The 19,806-nt window shown below is 34.2% G+C and overlaps 1 protein-coding gene across 8 annotated transcripts in view; it reads left to right on the top strand.

Moving 5' to 3' along the window:
• Window positions 1-19,806, top strand: part of DENND1B (DENN domain containing 1B) — a 260,254-nt gene that overhangs the window by 180,923 nt on the left and 59,525 nt on the right. For all 8 annotated transcript variants that reach the window (XM_012459584.3, XM_064360208.1, XM_064360210.1 and 5 more), the window contains one exon: window positions 6,616-6,717. In XM_012459584.3, coding sequence (XP_012315007.1) covers window positions 6,616-6,717 — 102 coding nt within the window. The remainder of the gene's footprint in view (window positions 1-6,615; window positions 6,718-19,806) is intronic.

Genomic DNA, 19,806 nt, shown 5'->3' with positions numbered 1-19,806 from the left:
TTCTAATGGATAAAAGTTGTTTTATGGCAGTTTCTTTCTGCTCATTTCTAGTAGGAAGAGAATTTTACTTAATTGCTTTGGCAATAACGTATGGTTTCTGCTCAAGTACTATGGAACAGATAGAACTAGGGAATTGGGTAGTAAGTATTCCATTTATGTATCACTGATATGTTTTATGAGAATGGAGAGTGTTTTTCTCATTGTCTTAAGTTATGGGGAAGAAAAATGTATTTTTTAATAGTATGTACAAAGTTAATGTACAATCTATTAATTTTTTTCTAAGTGTTTAAATTTACACAAAAAGCTAGAAAGAGCAATATTAAATTTAGAAAAATTAGTTCCTTTTTCTGTCTTAAGTTACCGAATCATATAGGTCAATAGAACATTAGTAGATAGCTGTATTTTTTTTTTTAAGACAGATCCAGCAACATGAGGATAAAGTAGTAAAATAATATGTACAAATGGAATATTTTGATGCTGATGATTAAACTTTATAGTTTGACTATGAGGTTCTTTTTCATTGACTTCTAGCTAAAATGTCAGCAATGGAAGAAAATTACTGTTTCCATGGTTAATATACTCTGATGTAGACTTGCTCTACCTTACATAGTAATAGCATTGGGACATGTAGAAGAAAATGCTGTATAACCTGAAAATCATTTATTATTATTTCCTGTGAGATTCTGTAAATATGTGAACATTCCCATGAGATACCTGACGCTGTCTTTCAGAGATTTTACATTTTAAATAGCCATCAATATACAGACATTTTTGCTTAGTTTGTTTATACTTCTTATGTAATGGTGACATTACATTTAGTCCAGGTGCATTAAGGAACTGAGTAGGTATAATGTAGATGTTTTGGATTATATTTCACATTTTTTACATTGTCGTTCTTTCTGATGCACTAATTTTCTTTCATAGTGAACTCTTGCTAAGTCATACACATCCTGATAGTATAAGATATAATCTCTGTTTTAAGTATTTTCTTGTTCGTACAAAGTTTTCTACTCCAGGGTATAGTATAGAACTTGAAAGACGCTCGTTCTTAAAAACAAACAGGGGCCGGCGCGGTGGCTCACGCCTGTAATCCCAGCACTTTGGGAGGCCGAGGTGGATGGATCACGAGGTCAAGAGATCGAGACCATCCTGGTTAACATGGTGAAATCCCGTCTCTACTAAAGATACAAAAAATTAGCTGGGCATGGTGGCGCGTGCCTGTAATCCCAGCTACTCAGGAGGATGAGGCAGGAGAATTGCCTGAACCCAGGAGGTGGAGGTTGCAGTGAGCCGAGATCGCGCCATTGCACTCCAGCCTGGGTAACGAGCGAAACTCCATCTCAAAAAAAAAAAAAACAAAAAAAACAAAAACATTACACCGCTAGTGATCATCACTCTGAAGTTGAACATAATACTAGGGTAGAAAAACAGCTCTATTTCATCCATATCTTACTTGAGGCTTAATTATTCTATATAAATAATTCATATAGTAACTAGCAGATATTTACTTAACACTGAAAATGCAGGATACTTTGTTGGGTGCTGCAGAGCAGGGGTCCTCAGTCCCCGTTAGGAACCAGGCCAAATGGCAGGAGGTGAGCAGCAGGTGAGGGAATGAAGCTTCATCTGTATTTGCAGCCACTCACGATGGCTCACATTACTGCCTGAGCTCCATCTGCTGTCTCATAGGAGCAAAAACCCTATTGTGAACTATGTAGGAGAGGGATCTAGGTTGCATGCTCCTTATGAGAATCTAATGCCTGATGATCTGTCACTGTCTCCCATTACCCCCAGATAAGACCATCTAGTTGTAGGAAAACAAGCTCAGGGTTCCCATTGATTGATTCTATATTATAGTGAGTTGTATAATTATTTTATTGTATATTACAATATAATAGTAGAAATAAAGTACACAGTAGATGTAATGTGCTTGAATCATCCCACAACCATTCCCCACTCCCCCTGTCTGTGGAAAAATCATCTTCCACAAAACCCATCCCTGGTACCAAAAAGTTTGGGGATGCTGCCATAGGGAATGCAAAGATAAACAAGAATTTAGTCCCAGACCTCCAGAGTTCACAGATAAGATATATAAAAATAACATTGAATGTAAGGCAGAAAATTAGTCCCTAAGAAAATCTGTTTCTCTTTTCTGTAATATGAACTTTCTTCTGATTCTAGTTCAGATTATGTTTTCCTGATTTCTGTTTATGTTCTTTTGTTGGACTTTCCATCGAAATGACGGCTTTTGATTCCTTTCTTTTGGCCCCATCACTGTTTTATGGAAGAAAATATTCCATTGTTTTTCTATCTTGTCAGAATTATCTGATAAAGAGATTTTCTTTTGCATTGTTTTATATTTCTACCTGATTACTTTGTGTCTCTCCAGAATCATATGTTTATTTACTTTTCTGTGAATGAATATTACAACAGTTAAAAAAATGAATTATAGATGGGTATTTCTCAATTGCATAAGTCCTTTTCTGTAAGTAGAGTGATCAGCTCAACTTTAATACTCAATATTATCTTCATGTGTTTCTCAAACATCTTGGCAGGGCACCAAGACCCACTACTTGTTGGTGCCCGTTTGTGAAAAATTGTCCTTGGCTAAATGGGGGTGCCTCACCAGGAAGACTGTGTTCATCCTTTATCTTTGTACCTCTCACCATTGGAAAAGACCACTTCTTATAAGGGATATAAGAAGCTGGCCTCTGCCTCAAAGTGGGATCAACTCTGTAGTACAGTTGGTGCTTTCCCATGGGATTTGGTGCAGCTGATCTCCAGTTGAGACCATGTTCTTGCTTGACTTTTTTTCTCTGCCCTATGTCGTTTTTCTTAATACCTTTTTCCTAAGAGTGATCTGCAAAAATCAATTGAACAGGAACCCCGTCTCGGGCTCCAGTAGGAACACTACTTAAAACATTTTATAAAAAATAAAAATCTATTTTATAAACTTCTCCTTAAATGTGGTTTTCTTTCTATATTTCCAGTCTCTAATACATAATGTCATTTTATGACTCTTAATCCAGAAATATGGAAGTCACCTTTGACTTCTGCTTGTTGCTGTGTATCAGTGGTTCTCAAAATTTTGGTCTCTGGATGTCTTTATACTCTTAAAAATTATCAAAAAGCCTTCATTTATGTGGGGTATATGTCTAAATATTGACCTTACTGGAAATTAAAACTGAAAAAATAAACATTTCTTTTAAAGGCAATATAAACTAATTACATATGAATATAAAACATTTTTAGGAAAAATTGCTATATTCCTAAACAAATTTAGTCTGAACATTATCATTGTTTAACATTTTTTTCAGATCTCTTTAATATCTGGCTTAATAGAAGTCAGCTGGATTCTGATATTCGATTCTATATTCAGTCTATTGCAATATCGCCAACCATGTAGCTTTTGGCAAACAGTGCTGGATCTCGAAAGAAAATGAGAGCAAAGAATGGGAATAATGACTTACATTATTATGAAAATACTTTTAATGTTGCAGACTCTGTGAAAAAGTCTCTTCTTGGATCACACTTTGAGAAACATCACTGCATATCAATTGACAAACTAGTCCTATTGATTTTGCCATGAAATGTTTAACAATGTAGTTAATGACATGAACTTCATTACCTTGGTTAAAATCATAGGCAGAATTTTTCTGATGTCATTCAATTCAACTTTGATTTTAAAGAACTCGTACTAAGGAGTCATTTATTAACATAATCTGTTTCATAGCATATGCCCTAAGTATGACAATAATTCAGGCTTACAACAATGGCAGTAATTGAGATTCCTGGGTATTAATATATACAACTTTAGAGCATTATGAATAAAGACTTATTTTTTTCCTTGAAAGAAAATTCTAATGTGTCAGTGCTTTGTTTTTTGTTATCAGAAATTCTTAGTAAATAAACCATGTCAATCAAATTGAAGGTTTAGTTCAAAGTTTTTCCATGATTTGTGTCATCACAAGTGGATGGACAGAAATCTGAGCTGTTTCTTTACTTGTTCTATGGAAAGATTGAAAGTACTCAAAGCTTAATGAGGACATAATTCTTCCAGCTTAATTCACACAGGCTAATAATTAAATTATGACCAACTCTGAGAAAGCATACATAGACTTTAGTCTCATCCATTTCTTCTTGCCTTGAAATACATCTTTACATATTTAAGGAAAAATCTATCACATAAAAACTAAAGTTACTATTAGTCCTGATTACTTTGTAATAGCAGTAATACCAGAACTGCCATTAGAAGCAATTACTTTTATTTATTTTTAAAATTTTCCTTATTTTTGCAAAGATGATATGTCATATGGATTAAGGCTTAGCTCATTTGCTATTTTATTTTTAGAATTCAATCATAAAACATTTATTGGGCTCTCAGTGTAGCTAGGTATGCTCGTACTGCTAGAGATAAGAAAACAGTAGACCTTTATCTTTAATAGGCTTGCCTGTTGTAGATTGTCTTCCTCTGATACATTTGTGATCATACAAGATATATTTATGTAAGGGCCGGGCGTGGTGGCTCACACCTGTAATCCCAGCACTTTGGGAGGCCGAGGCAGGTGGATCACGAGGTCAAGAGATCGAGACCATCCTGGTCAACATGGTGAAACCCCGTCTCTACTAAAAATACAAAAAATTAGCTGGGCATGGTGGCGCGTGCCTGCAATCCCAGCTACTCAGGAGGCTGAGGCAAGAGAATTGCCTGAACCCAGGAGGTGGAGGTTGCGGTGAGCCGAGATCGCACCATTGCACTCCAGCCTGGGTAACAAGAGTGAAACTCCATCTCAAAAAAAAAAAAAGATGTATTTATGTAAATAAGTCCAGTTTAAAAAGTATGTATTTTTAAAATCATCTGTAGCTCTTTACGATTGGCAATAATAGCCTGAGTATGGTGGCTTATGCCTATAATCCCAGCATTTTGAGTGGCCAAGGTGGGCAGATCACTTGAACCCAGGAATTTGTGACCAACCTGGGCAACATAGTGAAACCCAGTCTCTACAAAAAGTACAAAATAGTAGCTGGGCATGGTGGCATGTGCCTGTAATCCCAGCTACTTGGGAGGCTGAGGTGGGAGGATCACCTGAGCCCAGGAGGTCAAGGCTGCAGTGAGCTATGAATGAACCACTGTAATCTAGCTTGGGTGACAGAGTGACACCCTCTCTGACCCTGCCTCCCTGAAAAAAATTGGCAAGCATCTGTATAAAAATGTGTAATGACATTTTTGTTATGGATCATTGGCTGGTAGTTGGTGGTGGGTGACACCACTTAACAGTTTATCAAATTGTCTTTAATAATTTGTTCGAGTTTTATTTTCTTTTTTCTATAGCAGTGCTGTCCAAGAAAACTTTTTATACTAACGGAAATGTTCTATATCTGTGTGTTCAATGTAGTAGCCACATGTGACTAACCACATGTGACTATTGAGTGGTTCATATGTGGCTAGTATGACTGAGGAACTGAAGTTTTAATTTAATGTTAATAAATTTACATTTACATAGCTACATGTGACTAGTGTCTACTGAATGTGACAGTACAGATCTGTAGTGTATTAACTATCAGAAAGTGGCAACAGTTGAATTACATAGATAGTTACTCTCATTATTTTATTTATACAGGAACCTATTTTCAGAATTTTACTTATAGATACCTGTAGTGAAGACATTGAGTCTTCCTTAAGATTAAATTAGAATTGTAATTTTTTTCAAAGTTCTGTTAGAACTTTTTCCTATAACAAATATATATTTTTTCCTTTTTCGTGTGACAAATATTGCTATAAGGTGCATTGTAATGAATGAATCATTTTTACTCATCTCTGTTTTCATTTTTATCTTAAAGTTTAGTCAGTTATCGTCTGTGTTGAATGGGCAAGGGGGCTGTTCAAGCTGATGAGGGAAGTAGGAGGTGGTAGGGATTAGCCTTTGGGTGACGATTTTCTGCATATGTGCAAAGGAATAAGTAGAAAAAAAGTGGAATCAATAGAACTTGAGACTTAAGTCCTTGCTGATTTGGAGGAGCATTTGGTAGAGCTACCACAAGACACCTGCAAAGATATGATTACTTAGCGCAAAGGATTAATGAAAACAGGTGCCAAGTAGGACTTATCCTAGAAAATATCCAGTGTGAATTGTTTAGCAATCATGAAGGGAAGGTGATTATAAAATTTTTTTCATGAATTAAAAAGCAAGTTAATGAGCACAACAACTGAGTGTGAATGTGAAAAATCATGCAGCAGTTTTTATAGTAACAATGTTTTGTAATCAGGATGCAGTGAAATTATTGGATATTTTCAGGTATGTGTGGTATGTTTAGTACTCATGATTCAATCTGATGACGTCAAATCTTTATTTTTAGGGGATTTACTCTTACTTGAGGGAATAAAATTGAGCAATTTTAAGAGTCCATGGGCTCCTGGATTAGAAAGTTATAGTACAGGTTTATTAGCAGAGGAATATTTCTAGTAGCCTGAAATCTAACTATTCTGTGGAAGGAAGGGTCTGTTGATTCTGTACCTTATACTTTCTCTATCACTCTCCACCTACCTGTTTAAAGAGACTAGTTCTCTCTGACTGACCTTTTATTGATGCCCTTAAAATCTTTATTTCTGTCTAGGGTGAGCCCATCACTTTCTGTGAGGAGAGTTTTGTAAAGCACCGCTCAAGCATGATGAAACAGTTCCTGGAAACTGCAGTTAACCTCCAGCTTTTTAAACAGGTAAGAGTGGACATCCACAGTTTTCTTTTGTAACAGAACATTGTCAGTTTTACACATCTGTATTGCTATAAAACTATACAACCCTGAGTAGCATCCTTTCTAGAATTTCAGGAAATTTTTCTTTCTTTTGTAACTCTGTAGCTAGTTGTGACAAAGCACTCTAGAAATATTATGTAATAACTTTGTTATTAAAACATTTCTCATCAAATGTTGCTCAGCTTAATGTCTCATTGAGGAAGGATATACATTCACAGAAGAAGAGACTAGTTTTATTTATATAAGGCATCCTAGAAGAAGTTATTTTTGTATGGTGGATCAATATGGTAAACAAACCATTTTTATAGGAGTATTCCAATGTAATACAGTTTATAAAATAATTCATAAAATGAATATTTAACTTTTTAAGCTTTGTAAAGACTTTTTAATACTCATAAATTCAGAATTAAAAATAAGACTCATAGTTATGCTGTTTGTCCTGATTTTTGGTTCAGAAAATATAATTGCTATTTCAAAAAAGCCGTAGCTTGACATCAGATTTCAGAAATTTTGGATGCACTGGTTCTGTCATCCCGTTGTATTATAATAGCAAGTCTCTTAAACTAGGTCGTCTTACTTAGTTTCTGTATACAAACTTTGAATTAAGTTCCTAACACTTGCTTTTCTTATTCCACATGACAGTTTTAAGTGTAAAGTTTACTATGTGAATTAAGCATTTAATGTAGACCTACTGTGTGTCATAAACTGTGCTCAGGGCCAGGATGCAAAAATGAATAAAAACTCAGTAATGCCCTTGAGAAGCTGACAATCTAACAGATTTTTTTGAACTGTTAGAAGCGAAGATATATAACTCAAAACAACCTTCAAATTAGGTTAGTAAAGAAATCAGCATGACAACAATTAATGCTACTACTTCTGAGGAAATCTTAAAAAATAATCTGAGATTAGAAAGTACTCTGGAGCGGGGGAGATACTTGTCTTCCAGTAAGTGAAGTTTTATATTAAGGAAAGGGTTAAAAACTATCCTAAACACAAACGTAAAGGGCATGAATTTCAGGATCAGAGATGTTTTGTCAATTTCCAAAAAATTGGGTGGGCTGCTTTTGGAGCTTTTTGTCCCTAGAGGTCTCCAAGCATAGACTGAATTAATTGCCAGGGTTGAAAGGAAGATCAAGTGATAGTGCCTTATAAATGCTGAAGTATAGCACAGTACAGTCCCAAGCTAGTCATGCAGTGCATGCTTGTTGAGTAAAATATTGGTACCTTTTTCTATTTTTCTCTATCAAGAAGAGGCACTATCTTCCACTATCAGAACTGAGTTGTGAAGATTAAATTATATGAGGGTCAAGGATTGAATGGGTAGGTAGAATATCTAACTTACTTTCCTTTGATCATGAGCTTCTGCAGCTAGATCCTTACCATATTAAATGTTTTATTAAAAAGTTAATAAAACAGTGTTTTGTTTTGTTTTTTTCATTGTTACAGAAGCATTTACTTTTTAGGAGTCATGTATAGTTGGGTTACATCTTGGCTATATCACAGAATATCTATTTTTCATTAGTATATATTTCTTTTTCTTTAAAATAGAAATATTACCACCTACTTCACAGGATTATAATAAGGTTTATGTGAAGGATTATAATAAGGTTTATGTGAATTAATACAGATACACTCTCAGCACAGTACATGGTGCTTTGTTGATGCTCAGCAAATCTTAATGTCTGCCTCATTCTTAGAGAAATTACATTAATAAAATACCTATCTGTGTAGGACTTTTAAAAAATACAATTTGGTCAAAAAGGTTAAATGTAAAATATGAAAATGGTCAACCAAAGAACTAATTATGTGGACAATGTAGCTTTTCTTGCACAAATTGGCTGTCTTCTAGTACTTGATACACTCATCACTCTTAAAAAAGTGATACTTGAAGATAGTCCTGAAAGGATTGAAAAGATTCTTGTTGATAGAGTTTCACAAACTTCTAAAAAGAGTCAATTGGTAAAAAACTAACACAGATAAATCCTCAAAGACACTGCTGATATGGCTGAAAAAAATATAAAAATATTTATTAGGTACAAAAGATTTATGACTATGGCTTTGCGATCCATGACAGGTCTAGAATTATTCAGGTTATCTCTTAGCACAGCTGATACTTCAAATTTGAGAGGACTTTGACTCAGGAGAGCAGCATATAGTTTTAAGGAAAGAGTTAAAGTGAAGTTTTATCTCTGATAATATGGCAGGGTAGAATCCATAGATAACCTACATGCTACAATTTAAAATATAATATTTAAAGAACTCCTTATGTCAAAACCTAGTGCTCACTTTACAAGATAAGAAGTGTAATAGGAGACCCAGTTCCCATAATGCTGAGAAGACAGTGTACAAGTAAACTAGAAATAAAGGTGTTTCTTTTCTCAGTTTCCTGGAGATCTCTAGAGAAACTTGTACATTCAAAGCATTAGTGCTGGGTAGAGGGAAGGGAAAAGTGCTGCTAAGAAGTAACCACATGTCAGCCTGCACAGGAATTTGCAACCTGAATTCATATTTTCTGATTTTGTTTGACAAAACTCAAACCAAATTTAAAGTGATCCTAAATGTTAGTGCCCCTAGATCTCAAGAAGAAGCAAACATACATTCCCTCTTGAAGAAATCACCTATAGCCAGGCATCAAAGAATTCTTTCAGCTACAATCCAAAAGGAAATTTTACTGTTAAAAATGATTAAAAATACAAGAAAACAAATCATAAATGAAAGCTAGAAGAAACAACAGACAAAATGACTTGAAAATACTTTAAATATTGGAATTATCAGAAATAGAATATGAAATAGCCATGTTTTACAGGTTGAAAGAAGAAACAAGCTTTAAAATGTTCAGAGAAGGAAAACTTAAAAGAGGGCAAAGCCAATTTCAAAAAGGTAGCAAATAAACTTCTGTTAAGGAAGCATGTAATAATTGAAATTAAAGAAGTTGATGGGTGTAACTGCAGATCAGATCTAAATGAAGAGAGATTTGCTAAGCCAAAGATATATTTGAAAAAGAAGATATACAGAATATGTTATGGAAAGAGAGAGAAATGGAAAATATAGGAAGTTGATAGACATAGAGGGTAGAGTAAGAATGTCTTAAAATTCAGATCATCAGTTCTAATAGGTGAAGACAGAAAATGGAGCAGAGACAGTAGTTGAAAGCATACTGCCAGAACCAATGAAAATACTTTATAAATTTATGAAGTCTTAACATCCAAATTGAATAAAGAAAAAAGAATCTATGCCCACACACAGTGTATATTCAGCTATGAAATGTTAAAGAAAGGGGAATTTTTTTGTTTTTGGCAACTGCAGCAAATTTTTAAAAATAGGAGAGAAAAAAGATTACCTTCAAAGGAGCAACATATTGACAACTTTACATCAGCAGCAATGGAATCTAGAAGATACTGGCATGATATCTTCAATGTCTTGAGAAAAAATACCTAGAATTCTCTGCCAAACAAAGCACCTTTTAATTATGAGTGACATGAGGACATTTACCAACAGAAACCAAGTTTCCCCCTCCCCACCCCAGCTTGTATTGGTTTTATTGATGTATCCACTTGGCTAGGCTATCATTCCCAATTATTCCATCAAACAATAATTTAGGTTTTGCTATGAAGAGATTTTCCAGATAAAATTAAAACTCCTAATCATTTGACTATAAATAAAGATTATTCTAGATAATGTGATTGGTGGACCTATCTGAATCACTTGGAAAGCCTTAAAAACAGGACTAAGCAGCCTGGGCAGCATGGTGAAAACCCGGTGCTACAGAAAAATACAAAAATTTGCTGGATATGGTGGTGCACACCTGTAGTCCCAGCTACAGGGAGGCTAATATGGATCACCTGAGCCTAGGAGTTTGTGGCTGCAGTGAGCTGAGTGTGCCTGCCACTGCACTTCAGCCTAGGCAACAGAGTAAGACCCTGTATCAAAACAAGCAAGCAAACAACAACAGCAGCAGCAACAAAACAGGAATAAGATTCCCTTCAGAGAGAGAAGAATTCTACTTGTGGATGACTACTTGGGCCTTAGTTCAAGACTGCCAATGATTTTCCTTTACTGACAGCCTGTCCTGTGAATTTCAGACTTACTATCATGTAAGCCAATTCCTTCTCATAAATCTCATGTGTGTATGTGTGTATATATAGAATCTCCAACTGGTTTTTCTTCTCTGGTTGAACCTCGACTGATACACCAACAGCAAAAAGAAATCCTTAGGCAAGTACCTTGGGGAGAAAATTTTCTCAAATGAAAGATCCAAGCTGGAAGGTCTGAGATACAAGAAGTAAGGAAGAACAAAATAATTGTTAAATATATGGATTAAATTGAAACAGTATTGACTGTATAACACAGTCAAATTATTTCATATGTTTAAGACTCAAATGTCTCCAATTCAAATTCCAAAAAGTTCTTGTTTTGAGTATTGCAAAAGGGAAATGCTCCTTAATTTATTTTGTAAGGCTAACATAGTCTTGATTCCAAAGCTTAAGACAGTGTGAGAAGAGAGCATTATAGGCCAGTCTCACAGTCTCACATGAAAAAATTTAGACAAAATATTTGCAACTCATTCTAGCAATATGTAAAAAGGATACTACTTCATGATTAGTAGCATTTATCCCAGAAAGGAAATAGCAGTTGCACGTGTAAACCTGTCAATATAATTGAATATATTAACTGATTATGGGAGAAAACTTATTAGATCATCTCAACAGGTGCTACATACAAATTTTATACAATTAATAGCTATTCATGATAAAAACTAGAAAAAAAAAAGCATGGTGAAAGAGATTTTCAGCAAATATCATACTGAATCTTCAAACACTAAAAATTTCCTTCTGAGAAAGATGTCAGCTCTTCTTCTTTTTTTTTCTGAGATGGAGTCTCACTCTGTTGCCCAGGCTGGAGTGCAGTGGTGTGATCTCCACTTACTGCAACTTCTGCCTCCCAGGTTTTAGCAATTCTTCTGCCTCAGTCTCCTGAGTAGCTGGGACTATAGGCGCATGCCGTGATGTCAGCTCTTCTTATTGGAACTCCTAGCATATACAGTTTAGCAAAAAAAAAAAAAAAAACCTATAAAGATTTAGAAACAAAGACACCAAACTGACATTTTTATTTCTTTGAAGATAGATGTTTCTTAAGACATGATGTAATAAATTTGACTTTATTGAAATTCAGAACTTTTGGTCATCAAAAGAAGTGTATTTGCAATACATATAAATCACTCAAGGATTTAGAATCTACAGTATAAAAAACAAACTACCACATGCCAGCAAAAAACATATGATCCAATATAATTTAATTGTTCAAAAGATTTGAATAGGCACATGCATATGAAGAAATTTACATCACTAACAATGATCAGCAAGATACTCAGCCTCATTTGTAATCAGAGAATGTCAAATAAAAAACAATGAAATCGTACTTCACATTCACCAGACTGCCGAAGTTTTAAAAACCTGAAAATCCCGAATTTGGGCAAGAACATGGAGCAATGGACAAATATTTAACTGTTTACTGGAGTGTAAATTTGCACAAGTTAACACTTTGGTGCTACTCTTTTATTTTTAGCATATGAATTTCCTGTGACCCAGAAATTGCACTCTGAAATGTGCACCAAAAGTCATTTGCAAAAATTGCTCATAAAAGCAAAGCTGGGAAGTAATCTTAGCTATCCATCAGTGTTAAAATCAATAGATTGCTATATCCATACAATAGAACACTATACATCAGGGAAATGAATTCACTACAGCAAAACTGAAAATGAGTGAATCAAAAGGAGAAAGTTACTGAAGAAAATATGTGATGAGACATTTTATGTAATGTTCAAAAGGAAGAAAAGCTAAATGATATATTATTTAGGTGAACATGTTTATGTGATAAAACCATAAAGGAAGGCATATCTTGACTGTTTTATAAAATGTTCTATAAATATAACCACTATTCTTTGTAAGCTATTTAAAATAAATTTCAAAGTCTTTTAAATAAACACCAATATTGTGATTATGATCCTTAAGGAAAATAAAAAAGCAAAGATAGGATTGTGGGCTCCTCCATAGAAAGGGAGGGGCACAAAGGGAGGGACCTTTCAAGGAAGGGCAGTGTTCTCCTAGTTTACTGACCATTTTAAAAATATTTCAACTGTATAATTTTTGTTGTATTTTTTAAAAGTTTTAATTGACAATAATTGTGTATGTTTTGGGGTTACAATGTGATATTTTGATACACATACACGTTGTAGAATGATTATATCAAGCTAATTAACATCTCTGTCACCTCAAATAGTTTTTTAGAGTGTTGAGAACCTTCATAATCTACTCTTTTAGGCTAGGTGTAGTGACTCATGCCTGTAATCCCAGCACTTTGGGAAGCTGATGCGGATGGATCACCTGAGGTCAGGAGTCCAAGACCAGCCTGGCCAACATGGTGAAACTCCATCTCTAATAAAAATACAAAAATTAGCAAGGCAAGGTGGCACATGCCTGTAATTCCAGCTACATGTGAGGCTGAAGCAGGAGAATATCTTGAACTCGGGAGGCAGAGGTTGCAGTGAGCCGAGATTGTGCCAGTGCACTCCAGCCTGGGTGGCAAAGCAAAACTCTGTCAAAACAAAAATCTACTCTTTTAGCAATTTTGAAATGTACAGTACAATAGTATTAATTGTGGTCACTACCATGCAGTAGATCTCAAAAACCTATTACTCTTGTCTAACTGAAACTTTGTATCCTTTGAGCAAAATCTTCCCCTCTTAAGCTACCAACTGTCTGTGCTTTATTATTATTATTATTATTATTATTAAAATTGTTAATATTTAATGAAAGTGTTGTATGAAAACATATATTTTTAATGTTTATACATCATTCATTAGTAGGCTGTATTTTCATTGACAGTTGACGTCTTGACCTCTTTTGGTCTCAGTTTCTTCATCTGTAACTTGAGTTGGAGTAAAAGATCACTGAGTTTGAGATACCTCTCATCTCTAACATTCCATGATACTTTGAAATAAACATAGGTTAGATGGATGACAGTGGGTTCCATTTATATGAATTTCTCTTTAGATAATGGATTTGGAAGGAATCCCAGAAACAGCTCCTTAAATCCACAACTCTGACATCACCATCTTTCTTTAACTACCAGCTTTACAAAGAAAGATTTAAGCCATTATTTTCAGGTCTCTTACTTTTATCTCATACTAATAGAAAGAAGGAAATTATTTTCTTCTGTACATTGCTTGTTATTAAGGACCCCAGAACTGAAGTTTTTCTGCTTATTTTACCATTCATTTGCCATGGCTAAGGATCATGGCAAAACCAAAGCTTTCCCCCAAAACCTTTCCTGCCTTTCATATAATAACATAAATATGTATTTCTCAAACTTTTCTATCCAACAGAGTGCCTCCCATGGCAGAAGAGAATACATATTTTTAAAGAGTATGAGGGAGTGGTTCTGTGAGCCCACTGATAAGCTCATTTTAGGAAGCATTCTGCATTTTTCCAAAATTTTATATACATTGTATATTCTATACCACAATGTAGCTACAGCAAGTGGCTGTAATAGTTCAAATGTCAATTCTTACGTCAATCATTTTGTAGATTTAGAGCTTTGTTCATGTCTGAGTTATAGAATTTATCCCATTATTGTAATTTTTTTTTATTGGCTTTCACCTCTCTAAAGTCTTCCCTAAGTGTCCCTCCCCCTCACTAAGTCTGTACTCCTTTTTTCTGTGCCTATATTACTTTAAACACATTTTATTTATTCATGTACTCTCACTGAATTTAGTGTGTCAATCTTAGAGCCTCATTTAGAACTGTAAACTTCTGGGATATCCATGAATATAGGCTCTTTTAACTGGTAATCTAGATTATTGTTAGGAAACTTATATAATAGTGAAGGAACTCAAGTATATTAAAATAGGTAATTCAAATAATTCTCCTTGTCCAAATTCTAACTCTATTAGGGAGGAAAATAAGAAAGATTCAAATTGGAAAAATCTTTTTAAGTGTTCCCCCAAAATCTTGTCTGTCTTTCATTGAGTAATTAAAATGTGTATTTCTCAAACTTTTCTATCCAACAGATGCCCCCCATGTCAGAAGAAAATACACATTTTTAAAGAGTATGAGGGGTTGGCTGTAGAAGCCCACTGACAAGCACATTTTCAGAAGCATTCTGCATTTTTTGCAAAACATTTATACACGTTGTACATTCTATACCACAACATAGCAGTGTTTATTTTAAAGTGAAAACATTTTAAATACTGGTTGTATTACCCTCTTCTTACCTTCATATTAAAATAAAATTAAGATTTCAGTTAAATATGCCATATTCATTCTTTGGCTTTGAGTTCTTGGTCACACCATTGAGTGTCACTAATGGCATGTATGTTCCCCTGTTAAGAGTATTGGCTTAGAAGCTGATAGATAGGCGTTTGTATCCTGGTCCTGCCACTTTCTTAGAGTATCACACTATGTAAGATACTTGGTCTCTCTCTGGGCTTCAAATCCTTGCCCAGTTTCCTATTCTAATGCAATATGCAGTCACATTGAATGTTCCTTCACACACATATTTCACAATGTCAAGTTTTGTCTATACAATACTATACCACCAGTGTTAATATACTTCCTGTCTTACATTGATCGTTCTGTCTTTTCTATTCCTTTGATTGTTATTCATGTCTCACTTGTAGCATTTATCCCATGTTTTCGTAATTTGTTTTAATATCTATTTTCACTGAGTGTCTCTCCCCCAAGTGTGCACTCTTTTTTCTGTGACTGTATTATTTTGAACACATTTTATTTGTTCATCCACTCTAAAAATTACGTATGGATTATTTGCTTTGCTCCAGGTGCTGCTACTGCAAGCACTTGAGATTCAGAGATGTGTAGCCTTCTTCTTTTGAAGTTGATATTTCTAGTGAAAGAAATGGGTTAACAAAGAAGCAAACAACAAATAAGAAAAATATCAGTGAGCAAAAAGTTCAGAGTATATGAGACATTGACTGGATGGCCAATTTAGATTGGGTGACCAGAAAAGGCTGTACTCAAAATGTGATATTTAAGCTACCTCTAAAGAAGGAATCAGTTTTGAGATATGAAAAGAAGAACAGCATTACAGGTAGAGGGAACTACTGTTACAAAGACCCAAAGGAGGGAAAGAACTTGGCATTTTCTAAGATCAGAGTAAATCAAATGTGAGCATGAAAAAGAGTTGTACTAAATGAGATTATGAGGTTAGAAGGGGCATAAAAGGGACAGGTCATACAAGGCTTTGAAGGCATAAGGAGTTCACCTTTTATTCTAAATGGAGCAGTATGCTATAGGGAAGTTTTAGCTAGGACATGATTGGATCTGATCTATATTTTATAGAGGTTGGCAGATTCCTATGTGAAAATATGTTAGTGGAGAGAGAGGTGACAAAAGTCCAATCATGAGGCTTTTGCAGTTGCCCACGGGAGAAGTGATGGTGGTAGAAACAAGATGGAGTGAAGCAGGACAGAATTTGGTTATGTTTGAGAGGTAGAATTGTCAACACTTATTTGTGGGTTAGACAGAGTAGAGAGAAATAAGAAATCAAAGATAATGCTCTTATCTGTATTTTTATATTGACAATTCTAGTAATTCTCTTATTCATTTACATATTAATTTTCTCAGTAGATTATGAGCCTTTCTAGTACTGGGACCATTTATGATTCAATTCTGTATGTCCGGTTTCTTGCATAGGACCTTGTCAAGGTTGGATGCTAAATATTAGTAAAATCTCTTTTAACATGTTTTTAATTATTAAATATAAAAAATGATTTTGACTACTCAAATATTTGCATATCACTGTGACAACAACCATAAATAATAAGTAAGGACTCCAAGATTAGAGAGATAGGAGATTTCTGTCTTATTAAAGGTAACCTCATTATGACCAAAAGAGAACACTAAGATAACACAGTATTTTCACTAAAGTGTATAAATAATAATATTAGGGTAAAAATCCTCAAGATCATCCACCTGTAATGAAATAATCATTCCATTTTGTAAACATGCCATCAATTCTATGAAACTTTTATGTAATTTTGTGGACAATTGAAAAATCTTTTTCTTGTTTCTTAAGATGATTCTTACCAGGTAATTGAATAAAAATTTATTTCAAAAGTCTCCGGTAGACCTTGGATAACTATATTGTTATTCTGAGCAAACATCTGAGTGTTTATTATTTGATAAATCCCATGTAGTTTCGGAGAGGGGAGATTATTCTCAGCTAATCTTCGGTACTTCTTTGAAGATACATTACCATGTCACATAAGGAAAATTCAGTGACCATAGTATAGCATGGTTTAAATTTTTTTTTTTTTTTTTGAGAGAGAGGGTCTTGCTATATTGCCTAAGCTGTTCTTGAACTCCTGACCTCAAGTGATCCTTTCACCTCAGCCTCCTAAAGATTTGGGGTTACAGGCATGAGCCATTGTGCCTGGCCATGATTTTTTTGACAAATAAAAATTGTATATATTTATGGTTTATAACATGATATTCTGATATTGGAAGTTGATTATAGAATGGCTAAATTAACATCAATTTTGATTTTGAAATGACTAACTCAAGTAACATATCAGTTACCTCAAACAATTAACATGTTTTTGTGGTGAGAACATTTAAAATCTCCTCTCCTAGCAAATTTCAAGTATGTAATACATAGTTATTAACTATACATTATAGTTATTAACTGTAGTCTCCATGTTGAACAACAGAACTCCTGAACTTATTATTCCTCTTGTCTAATTAAAATTTTGCCTGCTTTACCCCAACCCCTGGTAACTACCATGCTATTTTCTGCTTCTCTGAGTTTGATGTTTTTAGTGAAATTATGTACTGTTTGTTTTTTGATGCCTAGCTTATTTCACTTAGCATAGTATCCTCCAGATTCAATCATGTTGTGGCAATTGACAAGATTTTCTTCTTTTTAAAGGGTGAATAGCATTCCACTGTGTATATATAAACCATGTTTTATTTTTGTATTCATCCATTGATGGACAGTTAGGTTGAGTCCATATATTTGTTATTGTGAATAATGCTGTATTCAACATGGAATGTAGATAGCTCTTCAGCATACTGATTTCATTTCCTTTGGATATATACCTAGAAGTGGAATTGCTGGATCATATAATAATTCTATTTTTAGTTTTTTGAGAAACCTCCATACTGTTTTCCATAATGGTTTTACTAATTTACATTCCCATAAGTAATGATGTACAAGGGTTACCTTTTCTTCACATCCTGGCCAAAACTTATCTCTTGTCTTTTTGATAATAAAAATCCTAACAGGTATGACATGATATATCACTGTGGTTTTAATTTGCGTTTCTCTGATGATTAGTGATATTGAACAGTTTTTCACTGTTGGCCATTTGTATGTCTTCTTATGATCAATGTTTTTTTTTCAAGCATTTTGCTAATGTTAATTGGGTTGTTTTCTTGTTATGAATTTGAGTTCTTTATATATTTTGGATAGCAATTCCTTATCAGATATGATTTACAAATATCTTCTCCCATTGCAGAGATTGTCTCTTCACTCTGTTATTTCCTTTGTGTAATCATATTTGTCTATTTTTGCTCTTATTGCCTGTGCTTTTGAAGTTATGATCCAAAAAAATCTTTGCTCAGATCAGTGTTGATAAGCTTTTCCTCTCTGTTTTCTTGTAGTTTTATGATTTCAGGTCTTATGTTTGTAAATCCATTTTTAGTTGATTTTTATATATAATCCGAGATAAGTGCCCAATGTTATTCTTCTGCACTTGGATATCCTTCCCTATTGTGTGTTCTTAGCACTTTAGTTGAATATCAATTGATGGCAAATGTATGGATTTATTTCTGGGTTTTCTGTTTTCTTCCGTTTGTCTGTATATCTATTTTTGTGCCAGTACCATGCCATTTTGGTTATTATGGCTTCATAGTATATTTTGAGATCAGATAATGTGATGTCTCCACTTTGGTTCTTTTGTTCAAGATTGTTTTGTCTATTTGAGGTCTTTTGTGGTTCCATATAAATTTTAGGGTTGTTTTTTCTATTTCTGAGAAAAAATGTCATTGGGATCTTGGTAAGTATTGCATCGAACTGTAGATCACTTTGGGTAGTATGGATATTTTAACAGTGCTAATTCTTCCATCCATGAACATGTAAACATGGAATATTTTTCCATTTATTTTGTCATTTTCAGTTTCTATTATTAATGTTATAGCTTTCAGTGTATAGGTCTTTCACTTCTTTGGTTAAATTTACTCCCAAGTATTTTTTTTATGCTATTGTAAATTAAATTGTTTTCTTGCTTTATTTTTGGATAGTTATTAATGTACAGAAATTCTGCATTTTCATATGTTGATTATGAATCTTGCTACTTTACTGAATTTGCTTATTAGTTCCAACAGTTTTTTTGGTCAGATCTTTAGAGTTTTCCACATGTAACATCATACCATCAGCAAACAGAGTTTCCCTCCCTCCTTCCCTTTCTCCCTTCCTCCCTTCCTCTTCTCTTCCCTTCCTCCTTTCCTCTCTCCCTCCCTTCTTCCCTCCCTCCCTTTCTTCCCTCCATTCATCTCTCCTATCTGGATGCCTTTTGTTTCTGTTTCCTTGTGGATTGCTCTAACTGGGACTTCCACTTCTGTGTTAAAAAGAAGTGGTGAGAGTGAGAACTCCTGGCTTGTTCTTTATCTTAGATAAAAAGTTTTATAGCTTTTTACCATTGACTATTATATTAGCTATGAACTTATCATATTTTTCTTTTTATTGTGGTGAGATAATTACTTTTATACCTAATTTGTCAAGTGTTTTCATCATGAGTATTGATTTGTGTTAATGCCTTTCTGTGTCTGTTGATATGTTCATAGGGTTTTTGCCCATTATTCTGTTAATGTGGTGTATCACATTTATGATTTGTGAATGTTGAACTATCCTTACATTCCACTGATAAATCTCACTTGATCATGGTGGATGATCCTTTTAGAATACTGTTGAATTTGGTTTGCTAGTAGTTTGTTGAGCATTTTTGCATCTATGTTCAAGGGATATTGGATGTCTCTC

The sequence above is a fragment of the Aotus nancymaae genome, unplaced genomic scaffold, assembly GCF_030222135.1.
Source record: "Aotus nancymaae isolate 86718 unplaced genomic scaffold, 86718_ANA_hifiasm-v0.15.2.pri h1tg000039l, whole genome shotgun sequence".
In the NCBI taxonomy this organism is placed as follows: domain Eukaryota; kingdom Metazoa; phylum Chordata; class Mammalia; order Primates; family Aotidae; genus Aotus; species Aotus nancymaae.
This window is presented reverse-complemented; position numbering and strand designations above follow the sequence as displayed.